This window comes from Chelon labrosus (genome assembly GCF_963514085.1).
Source record: "Chelon labrosus genome assembly, chromosome: 4".
Taxonomy (NCBI): Eukaryota; Metazoa; Chordata; class Actinopteri; order Mugiliformes; family Mugilidae; genus Chelon; species Chelon labrosus.
In genome coordinates, this window is record NC_140340.1 from 24631553 (window position 1) to 24655787 (window position 24235).

At 40.9% G+C, this 24235-nt stretch overlaps 2 protein-coding genes across 2 annotated transcripts; both read right to left on the bottom strand.

Moving 5' to 3' along the window:
* Positions 1-1803: 1803 nt before the first annotated feature.
* gnl3l (G protein nucleolar 3 like) lies at positions 1804-19101 on the bottom strand. Its single transcript, XM_084542842.1, has 21 exons — positions 19020-19101; positions 18877-18920; positions 18145-18249; positions 17941-18057; positions 17758-17841; positions 17490-17625; positions 17284-17387; positions 17025-17169; positions 16804-16891; positions 15387-15797; positions 15167-15303; positions 13602-13768; positions 13282-13501; positions 8174-8367; positions 7860-8084; positions 7278-7373; positions 6395-6506; positions 6232-6288; positions 5542-5617; positions 5285-5432; positions 1804-4185 (listed from the first exon to the last, which is right to left on the bottom strand). The coding sequence occupies exons 1-21, from the start codon at positions 19030-19032 to the stop codon at positions 3736-3738; spliced, it is 3129 nt and encodes a 1042-aa protein (XP_084398968.1). The 5' UTR covers positions 19033-19101; the 3' UTR covers positions 1804-3735.
* Positions 19102-22238: 3137 nt separating this feature from the next.
* LOC311486818 (red-sensitive opsin) lies at positions 22239-24235 on the bottom strand. The gene is made up of 6 exons (XM_084542832.1): positions 24041-24235; positions 23348-23644; positions 23071-23239; positions 22799-22964; positions 22475-22714; positions 22239-22384 (listed from the first exon to the last, which is right to left on the bottom strand). The coding sequence occupies exons 1-6, from the start codon at positions 24141-24143 to the stop codon at positions 22286-22288; spliced, it is 1074 nt and encodes a 357-aa protein (XP_084398958.1). The 5' UTR covers positions 24144-24235; the 3' UTR covers positions 22239-22285.

Here is a 24235-nt window from a genome sequence, read left to right on the forward strand (position 1 = left end):
CCAGGGTGTACCCTGCCTCTCGCCCGATGACAGCTGGGATCGGCTCCAGCAGACCCCCTGCGACCCTTAACAGGAATAAGCGGGTACAGAAGATGAACGAATGAATGAATGAATGAATGAATGAATGAGTGTAAATATTTTGGATTTGACTTGCGATTTGCTGCAATGTTATATTCTAATTCATTCATTCCCCTTCTATCCTCTGTGAATGTCTGTATACTGTACATTTAAAAGCAATAAACCAAAAGTTTGAATAAAATAATTCAGATAAAATACAAACGTGACAGATAAGGCATGGATTACAAGAAGACATGCATTATTAACTACAGTACAATCTAGATGTCACTTTAACACATAGCTGTCAGGATATCAGTGGTCTGCCTTTTATCTACATTATGAATGTGTCCAAAATGGAGATTAATAATAGATTAACTTCTCGGCAATTTCCTTGATGTCCACTCATCACTAACGGCCATGAAACCTCAGCTACAGATCAGACTCTGGCTCTGCGGTATTCACACAGAACGATGAGGTTTCATTCTCCATTACAGCATTAGTGTGTAAATTATTTGAGAAAAATGTGGACATATATCATTTCTTTATTATACATTAATACAGATACCTTTTAAATTAGGAGAATTAAATTACACAGTCCTCTCTCAGGTATAACACATCCAGCTTCACTATCTTAGTTTCTCTTGTCCTCTCTCATGATCCAAACTGCCATTTTTTCAGAGACCACAACAAAGGACATGTTTAAGTGACAACGATGGGTGACAAACTGAATTCTACAGATATGAATCAAGAAGAGGATGCTAGAAATGGTGACAACCCAAAGCTCCGTGGTTCACTTACCAACACTTTGGAGTCACCTATTACATGTGACTCCATTGCAGGTCAAGCAGGTATGTTCACAGAGAACATGATGATTTTGCGGTTGTTTAAAAAAACTTGAGCCCCTCTGTGTGTCTTTTTTCTTCAGGACCTTTGACTGAAGTCAGAAGCTTTCCGGAGCAGATCTCCTCTGAGGACACTGAATTATCTTCGGCTGACATCTCTGTGAATGTATTCCCACATAAAACTACAGGTATGCTGACCCCACAATTCTGCATTAATGGCCGTTTCCTCTGAAAGTGTTCATGGAGATTTGCTGTTTTCATGTCTGACGCAGCAGCTTGTGTGAAATACGACTTCCATAATAAAGCGAAGACCAAAGCGACCAGAGCAGTGTCCTTCTGTGACCTTTCTGTAGAGAAGGACCAGCCAAAACCTCAATGTGCCCTGCTGCCATGCTCCACAGAGGCCTCTACAGTCTTTGAAATGAGCGAATCGTTCACATCGTTCAGCAGGAGTCAAGACAGCCTCAAAACATCTACTGATCACACGGAACCTGGCGGAGCTGGTGAGGACACTGAACTATTGTCGACTCCTGCCTGGTCTCCTCTTTGCCTTTGTCTCACTGCCTTTTAATTCCTTTGTAGACCTTTGTGCTGCAATCCTCTTGGCCTGCCTCTTCTGCCATCCATTGGATTGTGTGTTGGCCACACTGAGAGGATTCAACGCGTGTGCCTGGTCCTTGTGCTCGTCCCTTTGTGGCTGCGAGCCCACCGCCATGCAGCCTCTCCTGGGCATCAACTACCACTGCGACCTCTGCGGATGTCTGGGCGTTCGCTGCTTCTTGTGCGACTGTCCCATCTGCGACGTCTGCCTCCAGGCTACAGAATGCCTGGACCTCGCTATGGAAATCTCCCAAATGCTTTACCACTGATTCTTGCTGTGAGAATAACCACGTCTAGAGACGAATCAAATGGGAATCATTTATTTGTTAAAATCTTTCGAAAGCCAACTTGTAGGGACAAGACACATCATGTTATGTTTATGGTTAACAGTCACTCAAATATATGTCAGGGTCGAGACATGGTTAATATAGCTACTTAAAGAACTCGCGTGTAGGATTTAATGGGATCTAGTGGTGAGGCTGCAGATTGCAACACTAAATGTCAGTGTTAGTCTGTTCTGTGCTACTGTCGAGACAAGGCAGTGCAATGTGACAGCTCCATGGAAGATGACCGGCTCCCTGTGGGTAGATCATTCTAAGCTAACAAAAATATTATTGGTAGCTACAGGTGATCACACACAAGTGAAAACATAAATATAAATGCCATTTTCCGTTCTGGTAACAGATCCCAATAAATCCTACACACTACGCTGGTTCTTTAATGTCAAGGGTTTCAAAACAAAACAATAAGCAACACTGAGCAACGGAGTGTGGCTGCTTGTAGCTCAAAAGTACCTCAAAGTTCTGAATGAACAGAGGAAAGATACCTAAAGAAAAATAACTGTTGTAATGTCACTCAACACTCAGCTAAGTGTTTCTGGCTGCCTTAACGATGTGTTGCAAAAAAAAAAAAAAAAAAAGTACAAGTGTTAAAAAAACAACTAAACATATACTTTCTCAAACAAACATTCATTAACTGTACATAAAGTCGTGTTAAGCATCAGACAAACACATTACTAAACTTTGTGGCTAATTTATAGAATAATAACTGCGTTGCAGGTTCCACTCAACAGTTATACATTATTTGTACAGAGGTGAGACTAGTGGTTGGTTTAAAAGAGGGTCAAGGCCCTCTGGAGTCTATATTGAGCAATAATGCATAATTAGATATATCACTTCCGATCATCCAAAAACAAACATAATCTTAGTAGAAATGCTAACTGGTATAATCACTCAGTGATCACCAAAGGTTAATGGAGAAAGACATTCACTGTAACACACACATTAGTCAGGAGAAACTATCAGGTATATAAAAAAAAAATTATGAACTACAGTACTATTGAAAAAGAATAAATTGTTCTGCATTTCTCATACAGTCTTGCATTTCCACTGACTGAGTGATTCGAAAATAAAACGCTGATTTGTAATTTGTAGCTACTCTGGAGGAAGTCCTGCTTTGGCTACCTAGCTGCAGCAGCGAGCGATTTTCCACTGCTTTTAAGGTTTATTACAAATACATGCCACCCTGGTGTGAGCTGTCCACTCTGTGTGATGTAATAAAAAAAACAGACAAAAGCTTTCAAAAAATGCATAGACTGCCATAAAATAAGGTGCAATAAACTTGCTCAAAATAAAATACTCTTATATACAATATGCAGTAAATATTTCACAATGTGCCATTTCACGTTACAGAGATCCCTTCTACAGCTGCTGGTGATGAGCATGCGATTGCTATAATCGAACCCTGATTCCAGTCCGCTGGATGAACAAAAACGTACACTGTGTGCTGGCACCCATTAAAAAGCTTGTTTTGCCAATGTTGTCATGAAATAGACACCTCACGGCTTTTTTCCCTACACATAATAAAAGCATATAATAAACTCAAGCAAACATTATTATATCCCTCTTAAATCGCTGAAGAAATATTTAAGAATGTATTATTTCTTAATTCTAGGTCCATGCCCCTATTGTAGAATATTCCATTTCAATAATATTGCATTTATAAAACCAGACATGATAATTTGCTCAGTTCTGAAATGGAACAATAATAATTAGGTCTGTATGGCAAACAAATTCATGAAGCTGTCTTGTGATGCAACGTTTGTTAGTTTTGTTCTTAATGATACCTATTGGAGTTCAGCTCTACAGTCCTGCAAACAGACTTGTGTTATTTAAAAATAGACTGCACTTCCTGACCCTCTTGTCCCTACAGACAGTCTTTGACCACACAGAGCTCATCACAAGTCCTCGTCCATTTCGAGGCTGCTTCTGCGACTGCTAGTTTTAGAGGCACCTGGTGACAAAGGAGAAAACAGCGGCTCGGCCAACCCCTCTGGAGACAGGGCGCACCCGTCCTCCATGAGGATGTCCCCCAAACCCACGTCGGGGTAGAGCGCCGAGGCCGAGGCGTCGTCTAGCTCGGCAAAGCTCAGGCTGCCCAGGTCCAGCGGGCTGCTGATGGTGACTCCTGCGGGAGAGTCCGAGGAGGGCGGCGAAAGGAAGGAGGCTGGCAAAGGCTGCCCAATGGCTCCCATGCTGAGGAAGTTCTGGGTGGATGTGTTGGGAGGCAGAGACTGGCCGCTCTGTGGGACTGCCTGTTGTTGGAGCAGGGAGGGGTCGGAGCTCAGACCAGAGGAGATGCTGGTGGGGGTTGAGAGGCCGTGGAGCCGTGCCTGCATTTCCAATTCCTGAAAAGTAGAGCAGCAAATACGCATTTATGCATGCATGTCCTCAAATAACTGACAAAATCATTATTCTTACATTACTCAGATATTCTTTCATCCTATATATTATACAGCATACTACAAAAGTAAACAGTGGCTTTATCACCTTAATAAGACTCACTGAAGCTTCATAAAGAAAATCAGGCAGTGAGTGATAAAAGTTCAAAGGTGAGAATTAAAGATCAACTTTTGGATTTCATTGTGAGGCATATTCCAACAGATACAGACAAAACAATAGCTCTGAACACTGTTGAATAGTCCTACAACTAATCACCCCAAGGAATTATGTGACTGAGCAACAAAGGCCTTTATCGGCGTCAAAGGTATTTTGCTGCCAATATCTTTTACAACAAACATGACACTGACATATAAACATCTCGCCTCACTGATGGCTGCCATTTTGTTTGAAAGAAAATCAACTCCACAGTGCTTAGATGCCATATGGCTACGTCACTGTTACCAAATGATTATCCAAATAATTTGACTGGCCTGACAGATCTTTGCCAGGGCATCATGAATTCCAAGCAGAGCATCTCCAGAACAGAATTCACCCAAAGTTTTATGGTGGGGGAACTTGGGGCTGGCTTCCAGGCTATAACAGCAACAGTGTGTGGTGCAGTGCAGGGTGTTAAATGTTGAGCTGCATCCAGACAATCGACACAGTCCTCACCGACTCTCTCAGTTTTTTACTCTGGCGATGGCATGCACCAGTAACACTGATTTGACCTATGTACCGATCCATCCCACTTCACTCGAGCTTCTGTGATATCGTTTCAGTAGAGCAATGCACAGCTAGTAAATGATCTGGGTTTTTAATGAGTGCAGTGAGCTCTTTTGTGGGGATTAGCCATCAACCGCCTCCCGTTCGTAAAAAACATCTCCCCTCCGACACTTGCTTTCTGGGCTTGCGGCAACTGTGACTGGTTTAAAGGAATGCAAATAAGTCACAGGTTTTTTTTTTCTCCTGTTCCAGTTTGATAATCTGTGTAGCCAGACCATTCTCTAGAGCTGACACAGTGCTGTGGGGACGGGTCTGGCTACGGGAGATTAGGCAAATACTGACCTGGATGCGTAACAACAAACTGTGGTTTGCTTGCTCCAGCTTTTTCTGCCGCATCTCAACATCCTTGGCTCTCTGCTGCTCCTTCTGTAACTTCCTGATGTAGTCTACAGAAGCCTTCAGAATGGTTCCTTTATTCCAGCGCATCTCTCTGTCAATATTGTGGCATCAACACATAGAGTACACAGGAAAACAATATGAAATTTCAACACTTCACAGATAGGTGATTGAGCAAAAGAAAATAAATATCTGAGCCTTACGGGTCACTTGACTTGGGTATGAGAGTACCCAGCTCCTTTATGCGGTCGTTGATGTTGAATCTCCGCCTCCTCTCAACTGTAAGCAAACAAGGCCGGCCAGGAAGAGAGAGGGAATGTGTATGAGTTTACCTCCAACAATCAGGAGTCAGTAATGGGCCTGTTCAGACCTTGCATTAAGATCCTATCTGGGGAACCTGATAGCAATTGGCCAGTGTAAAAAAAAAGTTGATGTATAAGGAGCCGTGTGTGGTTAAGTAATTCCTCAATAATCACAGATGTCTTTATTTAAAATGTGTGCCAAAGTCATGATGCACACACATAAAACAGCGTTGTTCTCTGTTCTGAAGCAGCGCTTGCGATTCATTAGACGATGTCAGTGTTTATCTGCATACTGAGCGGTAAACTGAGATCAGATCTGCAGAGCTGGGTGTAGACGCTTTTAGAGATGCATGTTATTGCTAGGTGTCAACACACAAACCTAAAGCCTGTCACTTGCGATCATATAGCCCAGAATGGATCTTCATGCAAGGTCTGAACAAGCCCAGAGATGAACTAATAATTAAGGTGATCAGATTCTGAACTTGAATTTTACTGCCACATACGCTCTAACCGTTTTTCTGATGTTACTGCTTTGACACTGAATCAAGAGGTACGAGTGTGCTGAATGGTCTCATATGAAGGTTGACTTACTGAGGTTATGGTTGTCTTTCTTCTGCCTTTCTTTCAATAGTGCTTTGGCATCTGTTTCTGAAAGACAAATTCACATAAACTCAAAAAAACTCAGCTTATTATGTACATTAATAAACATCAAGACAAATGTTCGTAAAAAACAACAACAACAACAACTAATTACCAGTAATTTCCCTTTTAATTTTTGGAAGATCAGCAGGGCAGGAGTTGCTGACAGTTAGAGTGGGCGCTGCCATTCCAGGGCTATGGTAGACATCCAACAGATTTCCTGGGAGCTAAATAATAAAAGAACAAACATCTTACAATATATGATGAGAATAGCGACTGATTGTAGAAGGAAATATACAAAAAAGATGCCTTCCCCATTCCTGCTTTCGTTGGAGTAACCAGTTCCTCGAGTTCAAAATAGAATCACAGCTGCTTTCTGTGACAGCAGATTAATGCTACGAATTGCTGCACACTTAATACCATGTAACACAGAGAGGCAGGCATTACAAAAACTAGAGTTTTGAACATATTTAAAAGTAGCACAAAAATCCATTTGTTACATATTGAAGCTAAACAGTACTTGGTAAAATCTCAAAAATCAGATAAAGCTTTTACCTCACTGTGCTTCTTTTTCTTGTCCTCCAAAAGCATCACCATAATCCTCATTTTCAGTTTTACAGCAAAACTTTAGCGTACTCTATCTATGCCACAAGTGAGTTTACGGTGTACTTTTTATGAGCATAATCCACTTTGTCTTGCTTCTCCTTGTCTTGTATCCTGTAACAGCCTTACCCCGCCCAGGCAGCACATTTGTGACGAATAGTAACTGAGTGCCAGAAGTGTATATTTACTCCTACAACGCCAGAATTCCACACACAAAGGAGACCATCCAGCCGCAGAAACAAAAAATTTTGAGTGTAAAAAGTGAGCGTGACAGAGCTGCCTGACATCAAGAGTGCTTTGCTGTCACTGTACAATTAAAGGAGGATCTGTTGACTTAAAGAGGAAACTTCAAAAGGGAAGTATTCTCAGTCAAATAAATACATTGTTCTACATACCGTGCTGGGCAGCTGAAGACCTGAGTCGATCAACGTAATGATGTCGTCATTAAAACTGGATTCGAGGCTAATAATGTCATCGATCACATCGTCAATCTAGATGAAGTAGATGAGAGATAACACCAGTGGTACAAAGTGAGTCCTGAGGAAGTAAACAACGTTTATGCCCATATTGTGTCCAGAAGTCTAAAACTGTCTGCATGGCAACAAGAAACATTCATCCCAGTGCAGAGAACTAAAGAGGCCTAATTTCAAAGAGAGAGATGCGTGCAGAAAAAGTGCTGGCACGGTCAAACTGTAGGTGCAGTATTTAACATCTTATTGTGACAACAGGCCAACAAGGGTACGATAAGAAAAGTTATGCATCATCACAGTGGGACCTTCAGGTACATCAGTACAGAGCAAACACAAAGTAATTAAGAAAGAAGTGAGCAGAAGGTTGGACATTTAACTTCCCCAAAAATGTGCTGAAAGTTTGCAGAGAGGCAACTATTCACAAGGTTGTGTAATGTGCTGTACAAGCAAACGAAACCAGTATGCAGGAAATTAAACCACTGGTTACAAAGCAGGAATCTCCCATACTTCCTCCTTGTTGGATCCGATGTTAAGCAGAGCCATAGGACTGTTAGGGGCGCTGCTGGCAGTCAGGCCAACCTCCGGAGCAGAACTGGACTGTTGCACGGGGGATACACCCAGGGTCTGAGTGACCGCATTGTTGCCCAAAGTGGTGGAGAGGTACTGCTTCACCTGCTGCCTCTGTGCCTGCTGGATGTGGTACTTGGTGGGATTCTCCAAGTGGGTCTGCACCTGATCATTTAAACAGTTAGTTAAGGATTTGAGTTCTGGTATAAACCCATTGTACTAAAGTGATGAACATTAAAATAGGTTGCTCTTACTTTCAGCACCTCCACAGGGACCTGTGCTGGAGGGGGACGGGCAGCATTTGGGGGCAGAGTGACAGAGATAGCTGGAGTTGAGTCAGTGGCCCGAAGCTGAGAAGCAGAAGCCTGCTGCTGGGCCTCACGTCTCTCCTGCTCCTGGGCTTGTTCTCGCATCAGCTGCTGCCGCAGCAACACGCGTGACGACATGGCTGACAGATCCAAATCTAGGGATGGCGCTAGAACACAAAGACAGGGTATTTTAAAGAGGCTACAGCAATACTTTTAAGTATGTAATGTTTAGATTACATTGTGTGGAATGCGTCAACTTGTCACATGTCATAATTATGGCTACTCCCATTCTTATACATGTTAGACTTTATCCAAAAAGCCTGAAACGGATCATCAAAAGTGTGGCAAGACTGTGTTCCAGTGCATCTAAAAGTTGTAAGCCGTTTGTTTATGCAGATATAAACAATGTGCGCACATAATATTGATGGAAGAATACAGTTACACACCTTTCCTAATTTGGTCTCCACAGAATAAACCTTACAATTTGTGTCTAGTAATATCATTAGGTAAAAGTTTGAAATGCTTCCCTCATTCACAGAGTTCATATTAAAATATGGTATTATGAGAAATGAATGACCATAATGTTACAGCTAGCGGTAGAACTTATGTGTTATTTTCAAAGGAAATGTGCACTTTTTAAAAAAAAATAAAAATTATGAAATGTATTCCTAAAACCATCATATGATATAATCTGGACAAATCAACACACTTATTAAATAATCAAACATCATATACCACTACAGTCTAAAAGCATCATATTGGGTGGACCGGACTAAGACAAATTACTTGAATAAACAAATAAATGGACTGGGTCAAGATAATACAGATAAAGAATTCACAGTTCATATTTTGGCAGATGCTAAGTTATACAACATAACATAAACGTATTTAAGGCTCATATGTACTGCAGTTTATTATCATCATCACTTCCTCAATATGTGGGAGCTTTGGAAATCCTGCAAGAGGAACAAATTCCCTTCTTGAACCAAGTCCGTAATGCCCCAGCGCTAACATGCCCTCAGACGACTACCTGAATTTAACATGTCCAAGAACAGGATACATCATAAACCTTAACTTAGACATGCCACAGGTCAGCCACTCAACATGCTCCATTAAACATTAGGGGTGTGCCGATACATCGATTATAAGATTAATCGCGATGCGACACATGACGATTCGATTACGATTCATAAATGTTCAAAAACGATGATTAATAATAACTAATAGTGTAAAACCTGGATCTTTCGAGGGATTCGGATCATTCTGAGTCACTCACTGATATGAGCCGAGATGAGGATGGCGCTTCACTGGCCGACTCACTTGGCAGAGAAACGAAACTTATCCCTGCTCTCGGTTAAGCAGGGATCCACGAGTAGCGGTTATGAGTCGGTTAAGTTTCGTTTCTCCGCGTATTGTGCGTAAGTGAATGAGTGGCTGAGTGCCTTAGTTTGCGCTGCTTGCTAGTGGTCAAGAACGTTTTGTTTCTCTGCCGAGTGAGATGTAAGATTTTTGAATGGTGCTGTTTATTGATTATATATCAATCAAATGTGGTAGGACTCAACTGAGCCGGTTAAATATACGTCTAGATCCATGATTCTTGAGTCGTCTTTGTTGGCCGGTTATATGAGCCGGATCCGAATCTTTTTTCCACCACTAATAATAACTAAATGACAGGAACAAGTCGCGCATGGAACGGAATAAGCTAATTGGGTTTTTTGTAATAAACCTGCTAGTACAGAAATCTGTGAAAACCTCTAAGGATTTTGATTGAAAGAAGTCTTATTTATTTCTAAAGGCACTTTGTTATTTGTCTTCCTGAAATTGTGGAATTCATTCCACCGAAGTTAATTTTTTGTACTATTAATAGAGAATTCTATATTTTGAAAAGTATTGCTTGTGATACAGCAACTGTTTTGCACTAAAGGAAGGTAACTGACAATCTTTATTTGTTGTGAATAAGTGCAGCTTTTTGTTGTATAGGCCACTGCTAAAGGCACACTATTTTCCTGTTGGTTCCAAGGTGGAAAATATGTTGGATCATTTGGTAGTTTTACCTAAATAAAAGATAATGGAAATAAATTTGTTTGGTTACAATGTACAATGGACACAGACAAATACCTTGTTTAAAAGTATGAAGTAGCCACAGAGTGAGATAAATAGAAATCCCGAATGGGGGCGTAATAATCGTTGAATCATCGAATTGTAGCACCCTGAATCGTAATCAAATCAAATCGTGAGGTGCCTTAGATGGCACACCCCTATTAAACATTATATTCTACACAACCAAACTTTTCTAGACTGTGCAAGATAGGTCCCTGGTCCCGATTGGTCCAAGTAGGAGTTTGAAACTGTAGCTAGAAATACTGCTTCTCCCTTGTTAACTAACATGATACATAGAAGATGTTCTTATAATATGTTATATATAGCTGCTCTGTACAAGGCTGCCCATATCAAAATTCGCATGCTGTCACAGTGTCCCCATGAATAAATGGTAAGGTTTGAGGTCTTAAAGGATGCACATGCAGAACAGGAAAAAAAATAGACATGCAGCAACCCTTACCAATAAACATTTACCTTAAACCCTCATTAATATCACAGAGTTGTAAAGTTGTATTTGTAAGACTTTACCTCTCTATTTCTCTGTCAACCATCCATGGCCAAGGAAACTTGCTCAACACTAACCATAAAGGTCACAATAACACGCACACCCTCTCCATCTGCTGCCAATATTTCACCCAGTGCCGATGATGAAACAAAGGAAATGTGTGTCAATAAAACTGACCAGTCCATTTCCACACTGGACCCTGGGTGCGAACAAGGCAGTTTTAATATTTCTTATGTGAAAAAGCGACTGAAAAGTCAACAGGCTGCCGAAATGTTAACAGCAAACAGTCTTTTGATCTGAAGTCTTAAAATGGTGAAAATCAAACTTCAATGCTTCTTCGAGCCTTGAATTATTTATTTTAATTTTCAGTTCTTTTTTTTAGACTTTCATGAATTTCTCATCTGCCGTTAAGTCTGGTACAGATTTACCTCTTAGTCTGAGAGACAGCGTGGGCCGCTACCAACTCAACCTAACAACTTCATAAAATTAGGTCGCTACGTGTTGACAGCGGTTCTCACAAACTCTCATACGAGCTGTAGTGTCTGCGCACACTTTAACTTCTCATGATACTCAATCTTGAAGTGAATTGGACTGATGCACGACGTTTCCACAATACGCTGTCAAGTTGTGTATATGTCTACAGCAAGCATGTCTGGCTGTGTTAACCCTCCCTGTGTGTCAGTCATAAGATAAAAACAACTGTGGAATTCACATAACAGAATCTCACACTGACAACAAACCACAAATAATTATTCTATCTTTAACAACGACAATGTTTCGTAACTTTAAGAGCCTGGTGGTCGCTAGCTTACTTTGAGCTTTTTTCGTAATGTCTATTTTTGGCTAGCTCTGATCCCGCGTCAGGAGGTAGCTAGCAGAGTTCACTTGACAGCCCGGTGTTGCTAACGGGCCCACATTAACGCGCTGGGGGCGGACGCGCAATAAAACCAAATGCTTCAACCATACACGTTTAACAATTGCTTCCCAGACAAACACACACACACACAACGAACTAGAAAATGGCTTGGTAATTTTTTGAAGACGATGACATTTCAGCTCCACTGAACGACATAACCACTACCAAGTAAAAATAGGAAGTTGTAGCTTAGCTAACTAGCTGGTTAGCACACGTTAGTTGACCAACTGGCTAACGGTTAAAGCAAGATACATTTAAATAATGGCACGTACTTTAGAAACAGATTTGTTGAACTGGATCACGGCCACAAACCCCTGAAGTCCTCTGCCTTCTTTTCCATTTCTTAAAATCGGTGAATACAAACTCGGCAGTCGCTACCTTCGGCCCGTCTTGTTTACCTCGGGCCGACGTGCTGAGGTCACCACATGCACGTTACCCGGAACTTGTTGCCAGATTTGAAGAGACAGGATTTTCAACTCAAACCCACTCATCATACAGTTTTCCCTGTGGTACAGTCAGTACAGTCAAACTGTAGTATTAGTACCGCTGGGATGCAAGAAAATCTCATATTTACCTCAAGTTAAATTGTCAATGGCTCTGCAGCTACTTTCAAGATCAAGTAAAAGTTTTAAGCTCAGGTGGCTGAGACCCATTTACATCAACTATACAAACTTCATCAAATAAAGAAAAAACATCATTAAATAAAGACAAAACAAATTCTTTCAACTCTTTCAAACTTTTATTTTAATCAGCTGTCCAAAAATGAGAAATCCATTGCAGATGTCAGCGTGTCAGAAAGTTTGGTGGCAATTTTGTCTGCAGAGGAAAGAACAGGAAAAGTCCATATCAGTTTCATCTGCGTGGTTAAAAATGTCAGCAAAAACAAGCCTGCCTGTTATTCTTCTGTTTTTTTCTATACCAGACAGCTCAGTGACCCTAATAACCATGGAGAAGAGTATCCAAACTAAACTGTTGAACTGTTGAGTTGGTCTTCAATACTATTTTTTTTTCTTCTAACCCTTACTTAAGTACAAATGCAGCTACTTCAATCTGGTCTATTCATTCATCTTCTGTACCCGCTTATTCCTGTTAAGGGTCGCGGGTGTCTGCTGAAGCCTATCACAGTTGTCATCAGGCAAGAGGCGGGGGTACACCCTGGACAGGTCTCCAGTCTATCGCAGGGCTAACACAGAGAGACAGACAACACGCGCACCTACGGCCAATTTAGAATCACCAATGAGCCTAAATGAGCATGTCTTTGGATGGTGGGAGGAAGACGGGGTACCCGGAGAGAACCCACGCAGACACAGGGAGAACATGCAAACGCCACACAGAAAGGCCCAGTCGGCCCATGGATTCGAACCCAGGATGCCTGCATGCCTCACACCTTCTCGCTGTGAGGCATCAGTGCTAACCACCTTTCCACTGCGCCGCCCCAATCTGGTCTAATGTTAGTTAAATAATTCTTTGTTTTACTCTTTTTAATTATTAGGGCATTGTTAGTGTCAAGTTCTCAAATACTGAACACATCACAAACAAAATGATTTCCACATTCAGACTGGCACCAATAGTTATACAAACCAGCTCTTTTCTGTTGCCTTTTCCTCTTCTTGCTGGCAGCCAGGAGCGCCTGGCCCTGCTGTAGAGGATCTACATTCAAGATATCCTTCAAATCTGGAGCCCTGGATGCAGCATCATTTGCAGCCAAGTCTGTCTTCTTCTGTGATTTTATCTCCACTGTCATTGGTCCAAACTATTTTGAGCAAAACAGATTTTCAGATTTAAAGAGTTAGCTGAATAACTTGCACTTGGCAGCAGTACACCTTAACATGAAAACCAGTGCTGTTTCTCACTTCTGGATCTTGACCATCCTCCATAGATTCAGTTTCATCTTTAAATGCCGACTCTTCCACTGATTCTCCTTCAATTTCCAAGTCACAGTGTGACTCACCCTGGTCACCTTGTGTCATTCCAGTGGTCTCCATGCAGAATCCCATTTGGATGTCAGGACAAGATGACTCTGAAACACAGTAAAGAGCCAAACAATTTTTAAAATATTACCGATTCTCTCAAGTGTTTGAACAACACAAGTCATTTAATCTCAATAATGATCTTAGGCATCCTGTTTTTCTCAGTGAAAGTAAATGAGGTGCAGATAAAATCAAATGATTCCGTTACAGCATTTACAGTGTAAGCACAAAATAATGCCAATGAAAGTGTCTCTCTCGTCGAAAGATAAGGAAACTGAGATTTGTATCTTATCAGTTTAGATGGAGCAAACAGTGACCTGCTTACACATTATGCTGTAATCAGTAAACAGGATACTAGAACTTGTACGACACATGTACGACCAAATTTCTGTGTTCTTTGTAAACAGTTGCTGCTATTTGCACTTCTGGTTAGATGTCAACCAGCATTTTGTTGCGTATGTAACCATACTTTTTGCAGTGACAAAGCTGAATCTAATCTAAATGCCACAGTGTTTCCTCTATGTTGATTTTGGAGCGGCGGCCCGCCATGGTTTAATTTTCTGCCTATTAAACTTAACAGCTCCACCAAAAACGTCACCGCGGTGGGTCCGTTTTAATTGGACAACGTTCAACTTGTCAGTTCTGTCAGCTCACGTCCTGATATCAAAGCATCTGGAAACAACGGTAAGTGAGTCACTAATATAATACCAATTGGAAACTAATAGACGTAATGATGTTAAAGTAAATAGTTGTGTTGTATTAGCCTACACAGAAAAGTTTAGGTTTTAATGAATTAGGCTACACACACGCACAAAGGCCGCACGACCGAAACGTTGTTACCCCTGCTGCTAAATGTGAAAACAAATTAGCAAAAAGAAACGATTGTGAAGTGCGATGAATTACGCTACGGAATGCTTAGCCTATATGTCAAGATCAAATTAAGCAGACAGTGTAGCCTACACGTGAGTGGAAGGGGTCTCTTTAAGTAGCCTAACCTTGTTTCTTTAGTTGAAATAGGACGAAAATATGTGCAATATTACATTAGCTATTAGACAGTAGACAACGCTGGTGTGACCCATTTATAGTTGTGCGCTCGTCAGTCTGGCTCACTCTGTAACAACAGCACCCAAACGCTATTCGGCGCTGTGTCATTTCCGTTTCATACTAGGCGGGACGGGACCGGGCGGGACGGGACCGGGCGGGGGGTGGGACCGGTGGTTTCCTAGAGGAAACACTGTGCCATATCCCAAACATGATCCCAACTGGTATACACTTCATATGGTGTGGGCTAAATCACCAATAGGAAATCACAGAATCATGCACTCAGAATGTAATACCAATATCATGAGGATGTATATCACAGTACTATATTTTCCTGCTTTTATATTTCAGCTGTTGAAAGAAAAGCATTTTCAATCTGCACAGCTTTAGATTTAGGCTGTCTTTACCTGCAAGAACCTCCTGATTTCCCTTCTCCAGCTCATCCCAGTCAAAGGCTTTACCCATCTCTGTTACAATCTCAGCGCTTACGTGAGTGGGCAGAGTGTGTGTCTCTGGAGGGTGCGTGAAGTAGCTAATCCTTCCCCTAAATGACAAAACATGGTGAAGTTATCAGCCTTACAACACTGGGTGGCTGTTATTTTATAAGCTTTGAAAAGTTTCACCCACCCTGTCCAGTCCATTAATACACTCTTAGCTGCTTTATCTGTGTCGGGTAGTCCTCCCTTCCGCAGTTTGCCTTGCCGTCGGGCGAGCAAAGCCAAGAACTCCAGAGCTGTTTGAAAGTCTGGAACGCCATAGTGCTCCATGATCTGTGTATTCAAGAGAGCAGGTGTCACGGCATCGTGCGAGTTACATAAATAATTCGATATATAACTTTTCTGAGAGGTGACATGACATACCTGTGCCCTGTTGCATCGTCGAAGGATGGCTTCAACGGGGGGCAGGGGATCTACAAGCTGTTCAATTTTCACACAGTTACGAAGAATCATTGCTGCATCCGTCGTTGATGTTGCCATGACAATACCGGGACAATCCAGGAGCTTAATGTGTTTATCCAAATGCACCTCTTGAAGACACCTGAAATTAAAAAAAAAACATTAGTGAGACCATGGCTGGATAAACCTCCTGAGACTAGGTCCCTGTTGAGTTCCACCATGTACCACCCACATAGACCAGACCAGGCACCCCCACCCCATAGCAATGTCACTCCTTGATGGCAGCAGCCATCCCCAGCAGGATGCAGTCTGACACAGGCACACACACAAAAACGGTTTCGGAACAACTCAAAAATCATGAAGAACAGCACAAGGTGTTGACCTGGCCTTCAAATTCACTAGATCCCAAACTGATCAAATATCTGTGGGATGATCCACTGAGGCCCCTCCTCAACCCATAGGACCCAAAGGCCCACACTAACAACATTCTGTTGCCAGACACCACAGGACACCCTCAGAAGACCCATGTCCATTCTCTGATGAGTCACAACTGTTGGAGGCCCAAGGGAGACCTACACAATATTAGGAAGGTGGTCATTATGTTATGCCTGGTAAGTATATGTTCACTTGGTTTTCAAGGAATAATGATGTTGTATTTTTTCCCATTTCTGACAACTTGCGGAATCAAGCCGATATTAATAAACATATAAACATATTAAATAATTAAAATAAATAGAAGTTAGACCTTGCCTTTTAGTTCTTCTATGATAATGAAAATAACACTGCAATGAACTTTTGGAGTCTCTGGGCAGCTGGTAATCCAGCTTTGAGCAAGGCAGGGAGAAAAAACAAGTATAGAAGTAGAGGATCAATATAAAAATGCATGATGTATCTAAAACAAAGACAACTGGACTCGAAGACACACAACTATGACTCTAAATATTTGCAATGTTTGCACAACGTTTTTGTGCAGCTTAAGCCAAAATTATTTGACATGGGCAACATTATTCTTCTAAAATGTTTAGTTGTCAGCTACCTTAAGGTAGTCTCGCATTGCAAGAGCATTCAAGAAACCTCAAATACATCCACTTGACTTTGTTTTAGATATACCATGACTAAGAATCTTCACACATAAATGTACTACTTACTTGGTGACACCAGGAGTGGCTCCAACATTACATGCTCGTGCTCGTTTCAGACTGTTGATCAAGCTACTCTTTCCCACATTAGGAAAACCTACAGAGCAGGATAGGACAAATTAGACAACTTTCCATAAACTGCACCTACCATAGCTGCAGCTTCTGCGTTACCAACTTGCTGCTACGTGGCCCATGCAGACATTTAGGTGTTTACTGGACATGTTGCTTACCCACAACACCTACAGTGATGGCTGTCTTTATATCCAGGTTGCGGCAGTAGTTGCCGAGCAGCTTCATCAAGCAGTCTGCTCCAATGCAAGCACTGCTGCTAAGAAGCTCTGTGGTCGCTTGCGTCACTGGAACATTACTGCGTTTCTGACCATTGCAGGAGACATGAAATGGTGTTCATATCAAATGCATCAAACTTACGCTATAACATATTTAATTCGCATTTTTAGATGATTAAAACATAGATGTTTTAATACTTACCAAGTTCTTAGCTTGTTGCTGAGTAGATGCTTTGAAAGCCACCGTGGGAAACTCATTACGAAGATATTTAATCCACTTTTCAACAATTTCCTTTGACACCAAATCTATAAGAAGGTATAAAACCAATGTGAGAACATTTTAGATTTCTATTATTTAAATTTTGATATTTTTATATCTCAAAACTTCAATTTACCTCCCTTTCTTACCTATTTTATTCAGGACTAACACTATCTTCTTGTTTGTTCCACTCTGAATGACTGCCTGCTCCACCTGAGGACATCTGCAGCCAAGAGGGTCACGTGCATCCAAAACCTCCAAAATCACATCTGAAGCCTCCACAACCTTGTAAAAAAAATAAAATAAAAAATTCTCACTCTGATTCAGTATATTTTAATGAAAGCTGAAGTGAGCGAGGCAGAAAAAACAGTCAACAGATGTAGAGCAATGTGTGACACTGATAGAGCAGTTATGTACCTTTTTAAATTCTCTGTAATATGCCTTTCTTGAATTCTCATTTTCAAAGTTAACATGCTTCTCCAAACCCTGCATCTCTGCCTCCTGTAGTCACAAAGAAGAAAACAGAATTCACTACAGCACACAGCAAAATGTAAAGTACACAGTAAACCTAACTGAAGACCTAAGTAAGTTCATGTTTACCCTCTGCTCAAACTCTCTTTGCCGCTGTAGGATGTCATTTTGGAAGCTTTGCAAATTCCTCCTCTTCATCAGCTCCCGCTCTCTTGACAACTTCTGCTTTTCCTGGAGGTCCTGAACCTAATCAGGAAAGGTGTGAGCTGAGAGGTTAGTTTGCCTCAAGTACAGTTAGTTATTACAAGCATTGTACGGCTTTTAAAGAGTTACCCTTTGCCTCCGGACCTCCTCTGGTTTTCTGTGGTCATGCTTAGCACCTGACTGCTGTGTAGTCTTTGTCCGCCCTGAAGCATCACCCTTCTGTCCGTCCTGAGTCTGCAGAATAAATGAATATTAGCAGTTTAACATGCGATAGAAGGAAATCTGCAAAGTTAAACATTTGATTTATGAGCACATCACATCTGTGAATAAGTTTGATTAAGAAGCTTGAATGTTTCACTAAGACAACAGAAATGACAAGTCTGCAGATGCATCGAAAGTCTGACTTTTGATTACAGACATATAGTATGTAATGTAAAGCAATCTAATACATCTGTTTTATACTGCAGCCAGCCTCGTGCACTCAAACACTGATATACATTTCTCATAGGGGTTTGACAGTGCTGTCACTTATAAACGCTGTATAGTTTGATTATGGGGGTATGAACTGTGACTCTGCTAAAGCTAAATGCTAAATGTGCACCTTAGCGTGGTAATAAAGGGACATGAGACATAATCACTGACATCTACTGACACTAAGTTAATGTCTACTAACGCTGTCTTCAGGGACACATCAAGTTGTTTTTTCACAGTAAATAATGGTTTCCATTATGCAGTTAAAGTTAGCGCAACTGCTATAACCCTGTCAAGCACAAGTCACCAGTGCCTGCTGATGTGTTGTTGACCGTTTTACCTTTAGCACTAAAAGTTAGCCATACATAACACTAGCCGGGTAGCACGCACCTTAAATTTCCCAAGGAAGCCGAGACGCTTGGCCCGTTTCTGTTCTGAAAAATGAAAAACACGACAAACAAGACCGTTCAAAACTAGTCACAGGTAAATATTTACTGATTTAAGACAATTACTCAACTATAATTTGTACGCACTGGCTTTAGACATGACTTCACCCTAAATCTTCTCTGACTTCACGTGTGTAGCAGGAGGGCGGACATGCGCACTCCATGACGCCCCTAACAACATCCGGTTACATGTCAAAATAAAAGCGTTTAGATTCTTGACACACGTGGCGTACTCTTACAAATTAACTAAATATTAAAATTTGGACTGAGAATAAATAATTTTATTGTAGTTAAATATTATTATATTATATTATTATTATAGGAAACACTATTTTGGTGTCACATTTATTTTATTTTTCACATGAACATCTCTCTCATGGCATGGTGACAATTACCTCTCACTGGCCTAGTATAATTCATGAACAGCAAACCAGGAGTGTGTATCTAGTACAGTAGCCTACTTCGTTTTATGTGCTTGAAAAAGCCAAAAGAGGAAGGTTATTGAAACAACTCAAATATGTGCATCTGGCAAGCAGCTTTTAATGAAATGTGCCAGTGCTCTGGTCTTCTCATTAACCCTGAATAACTGCACAACAAACAGATTCAAGTTTTGTAATGATGACGTTTGTACCATCTACGTGCAGTACACACTGGCACAATGTCATTAAAAGGTAAACATCTTCAGCATTTAAAAATAAACTCTGAGTTTTCAAAAAGTAGATGTGAATGAGAGTCTAGTCACACGCATTCTGAAAACATTTTTACTTTTTGCAACACTTAAGCACAAGAATTATTAATGGTCCAGTAAAACAGGTCTACAGAAACCTGAAAGTGGAAAGACATGAAGTGATTTCTGCAAAGTCTTGCTTCAGCAACATTAGGGCACGGGTCTGCCTCTCAGCATTTGAGTTTTGGGGTCTTGTGCAGCTTAAGATCTGCACCAGGGAACGCTAAAATTATTTCACATGGGAAACACCATTCTTCCGTTGTGTTTAGTTATCAGCTGTCAGCTACAACAATAAACTAGTCTTGCACTGTGAGAGTCAGTGAGACATTCTCCAGTCGTGTGCTAGCCTGCTCTGAACTGATAGTGTGAGTGTGTGTAAGCTTAGAGATATGATTTTCAACTTCCATTTAACTTATTTGTTTTTTTTGGCATGATGGGTCCAGGTCCAAAGTTGGTTGTATTGTGGCACCTGTTTCTTACCTTTTTGTTAAAAGTGGCTGACCTGTCTGCTCTTTTTTCTTTTCTTTGGGTGAATTAAATTTGCTTGAAAAATAATTAAAATAAAATATATACTGTAATAGTAAAATATTAGAAGAAGTTCCTCAGCCGTCGTCTTTTTTTGTCACCTGCAACCTCCTTCAATGGCTGGCGCTCCACGTGTCACTCATTCTTTACAGACTTCTGATAGGATTACATCACCATCAAATTACAGTCAAGGCTGGACACTTGGCACGTATACACAATAGCAAAGCAGTAAACATATTATGTGCTGAACTTCAAGCTATTTCAGTTAAGACACAGAACAGAATTAAAGCGCAGGTTTCTGTGCAGCATTTCCATGATATCCATGTAGTAAAAGAGAGGACTGGACTGTTTATTGAATGAAACTTCGTAGACGCAAAAGGACAAGTAACTGTTAAGGCTTAATTGGACAAGCTTCCACAGAGACTTGTGAAAGTGAGAGAAATAAGACACTTTAACTGCACAGAGGGCTGACTGCAGGTGAAGTCAGAACACCTTACCTACATGGAAAAACTGTCAACAATATTTTGATCCTGCCAGTCACACCAGAGAAGTTGATATGTCTTCAGAGAATGGGCCTTTAGCATCTCAGAGCAGTTTCTGCCTCGCTGTCATAGCCACTGATAATGCAGGTGAGGATTTCTCACGTCTCTCACACACCAAATCAGATTAGAGGAACGCCTCCAGTTGTCCGAAGAGATTGATTAGTGCATTTACATTGGTCGTGTTTGCTTCGTATTCCTTTAATCTTTCCAGAATGACAGTTCACTTGAGGGGAAGACAGATTAGATAATGGGTTAATGAGTTAATCTTGTGGTTTGCTCACAGAAAACTGTTTGACAGAACTGCTTTGTGTTGAAATACTGACTTCTCACAAGGACGTGGATAGATCTTGTTTACCTTTTTTCCTGTGTGCTTGCGTGCATATAAGCACTTCATACAATAATTTCTTTCACTGTAGTTTAGGGAGTTGTCGTTTTTATATTTATATATTTTTATGTTCAACTTGTAAATGTAGAGGTGAATGCAAACAGGACACTCCAATACCAAGACAAGCACATGTGAAAAAAACATTTACCGTTTAAACGGGCAAGTTGTCTACATGTGTCATAATCTTTTGTGACACTGACATGTGATGTACTGAATCTATCTTCCTCTGATCATATGGCCGCACGTGACAAAATCCTCCTTTTAAAAGATTTATGTGCATATGGTGTAGAGTAATGTTGCATTTACCAGAATTTTCTTATTTATTCTTTGCTTTTACCTCAAGGCAAAGTCCATAAAGCAGAGAACCATACACCTTTACCAGTGTGGACAACAGGTCATATAATGACTTGCAGCCTAGATTAAATCTGAGACTTGCTCACTGTCTAAAATTGGGATTACAGTTAGATCCATTTTGTAAGTTGTATATTGAGGATCAGTAATTGTAGGTTGATTGATGCAAATAAAGAGCTGGAACATTTTTTGTGAATATAAGCTGTCCACAATTTTGCCTTTTTTCAGCATAAACTTTTACGCATCTCCCACACATGAAGCAATGTGGCAATTATTTTGTTCACCTGACAGTTTAAAATCCAATATACACTCTGTCTTTAGCTCTTCGCCAACTCTTGAGAAAACCATCTTAGACTTCATCCCATTTTTTGACTGAGTGTCATGTTATATGCTGCTGTCTACGAACTGTTGCTGCAGTTGCTGGAATCAGAGCAGTGAGCTGAAAGAAGTTAAATATCTCTTACTTATACATATTAAATAGGCAGAATTTGGTCACAGCTGTGAATATCATGTAGCCTTTTGAGGATAAAAGGTTCTAAACACTAAAATTAACACCACTGATAAAGAAAATGTTCAAGTCTATTAAACAATCTCTGCACTGGCAGGCATAATAATCACCAAAAGACAAGTTATGCTTGATATTTTTATATTCTTTTGAAAAACAAGACAGTGATATAATGGTTCATTCATTTTATGTATATTTTTTGTTTTCATTTTTCATTTGCCAGACGACTATAATTACTAACAAAAAAGAGAGAAATCAAACAATAAATATATGCTGTACAAATCAAAAAAAAAATTCCGACATTGAGGACATGGCAGTTTATGCAGGGGCCACGGAGGAGACCTCTGTCTTTGATGTGGATACTTCAGAGCCATCATCCACTTGTTTGCCAAAGAGCTGCATGATGCATGTGCGGAACTGGATGAGAAAGGACAGTAAAGGCATGTTAGAAATGCATTTGACAAGGTAAGACGATCAACGTCAAAATAAGGCCGCTGTTGCGCCCACCTGTCGGTTCATGAAGACATAGATAACTGGGTTGTAAATGGTGGCGCTCTTTGCAAAGTATGCAGGCATGGCAGCAGCCAGAGGATGGAAGGCATAGCCGGGGTTAGCCGCAGCAAAGCAGGCAAAAAAGGTGTAAGGTCCCCAGCAGACACAGTAAGCTACGATCATGACAACGACCATCCTGGATACTTCTTTCTCAGCCTTCTGGGTGGACTCGGATTCCTTCTGCTGCATGGCAACCTGTTGACGACAAATCAAGGAAGTAAGATTTTGCCATACAGTGGTTTACTCATAAAGTTACAAATTGCAAGTAAGATAACTTACAGCACGGATGGCCAGCCACACTGCAAGGTAGCACAGGATGATGACAGCCAGGGGAATAAGGCAGCATGTAATCATAAGAACAATCATGTAGGACTGGACTCCAGGGTCTTCACTTCCACTGAATACATCGGGTCCACAGGAAGTCTTCAGTCCATGAGGCCAGTACCTGATATATGAAAATGTTTAGTGTTCAGTTCGTATTTTCACTGATGAATTCAACTCACTATCTTTACTTATGAAGCATATTTGTGAAATATAAAACGACAAACTACCTGCTCCATCCAAAGATGGGAGGAGCACACCACACCGCTGACCAGAGCCAGGAGAATACAATTCCACCTGTGGCCCATTTGGCATCGAACTTGATGTTTCCAAAAGGTTTGCACACAACGATCCATCTCTCCCAGGAGATGATAGTCAGGGACCAAAGAGCAGTAATACCTATGCAAAGAAGAACAATACAAAATTATTATTTATCTTATTACCCACAAATAGTCTCTGTCCGGAGATTTCTTGTTTCACACACAACTTTTAAAAAAAAACACCTACCACAAACTGAGACAGTGTAGCCCTCAAAGACACACATTGGATGTCCCAGAATGAAATAGCCAAAATACTGGTTGCAGACACTGATTGTGCTGGCAAAAACTGTCTCTCCAAGATCAGCGATAGCGAGATTGACCAAGATCCAATTCAGGGGGTGACGGAGTTTCTTGAACTTTGCTGTGGCCACCAAGACAAGACCGTTGGTGAAGACTGATAGAATGACCACAATACACATCCAGAACGTAGAAAGATTGTAAACCCATCGAGGAGCAATGTGGTAATTGGGACCCTCAAAGGGATCTGGGGAAACACAAATTATATTCATTTAGGCAGAGTAAGGCACTGTTTAATACAGAATGAAATGAGATGAAGTGCAGATTTAAACTCCCAGGCTCTGCAAAATACCATATTGGATGCCATACAACCTATATTACTAGTATGTAGAAGTTTTCCTTTTAATTGTATATTATCTATTAACAATTTGTCCTTGAAAAAGTTTTCAAATATGATCAAAAAACTTTCATAAATTTCAGCCTCACTGATTTGATATCAAGTTCTAATCAACAGCTCAAACCACCAACAAATCCTACCTTTGTTTCTTGTTCTTGTAGCGTTTTACTTTTACTTACAGTCCCTCAAATAGTATAGTACACATGCCCGTTAAATGATTGAAAACATAAAATGATAAAACCGTACCTTTGGTATGATTGCTGTTTGTGTAAGTAAAGGCAGAGCCCCTTGTTGTATCTTCCTGGTGCCGCCTTGCAGCAAATGCTTGTTTCCCCCACTCTTCTGCCATCCTAGTCTTTGAAGGAGGTCCTTTGCTGTCTGACTTTCTTGTCGCTTGGAACCTCCTTGGGTGACTGGTCTGGACACTTTTGACTTCAGCTT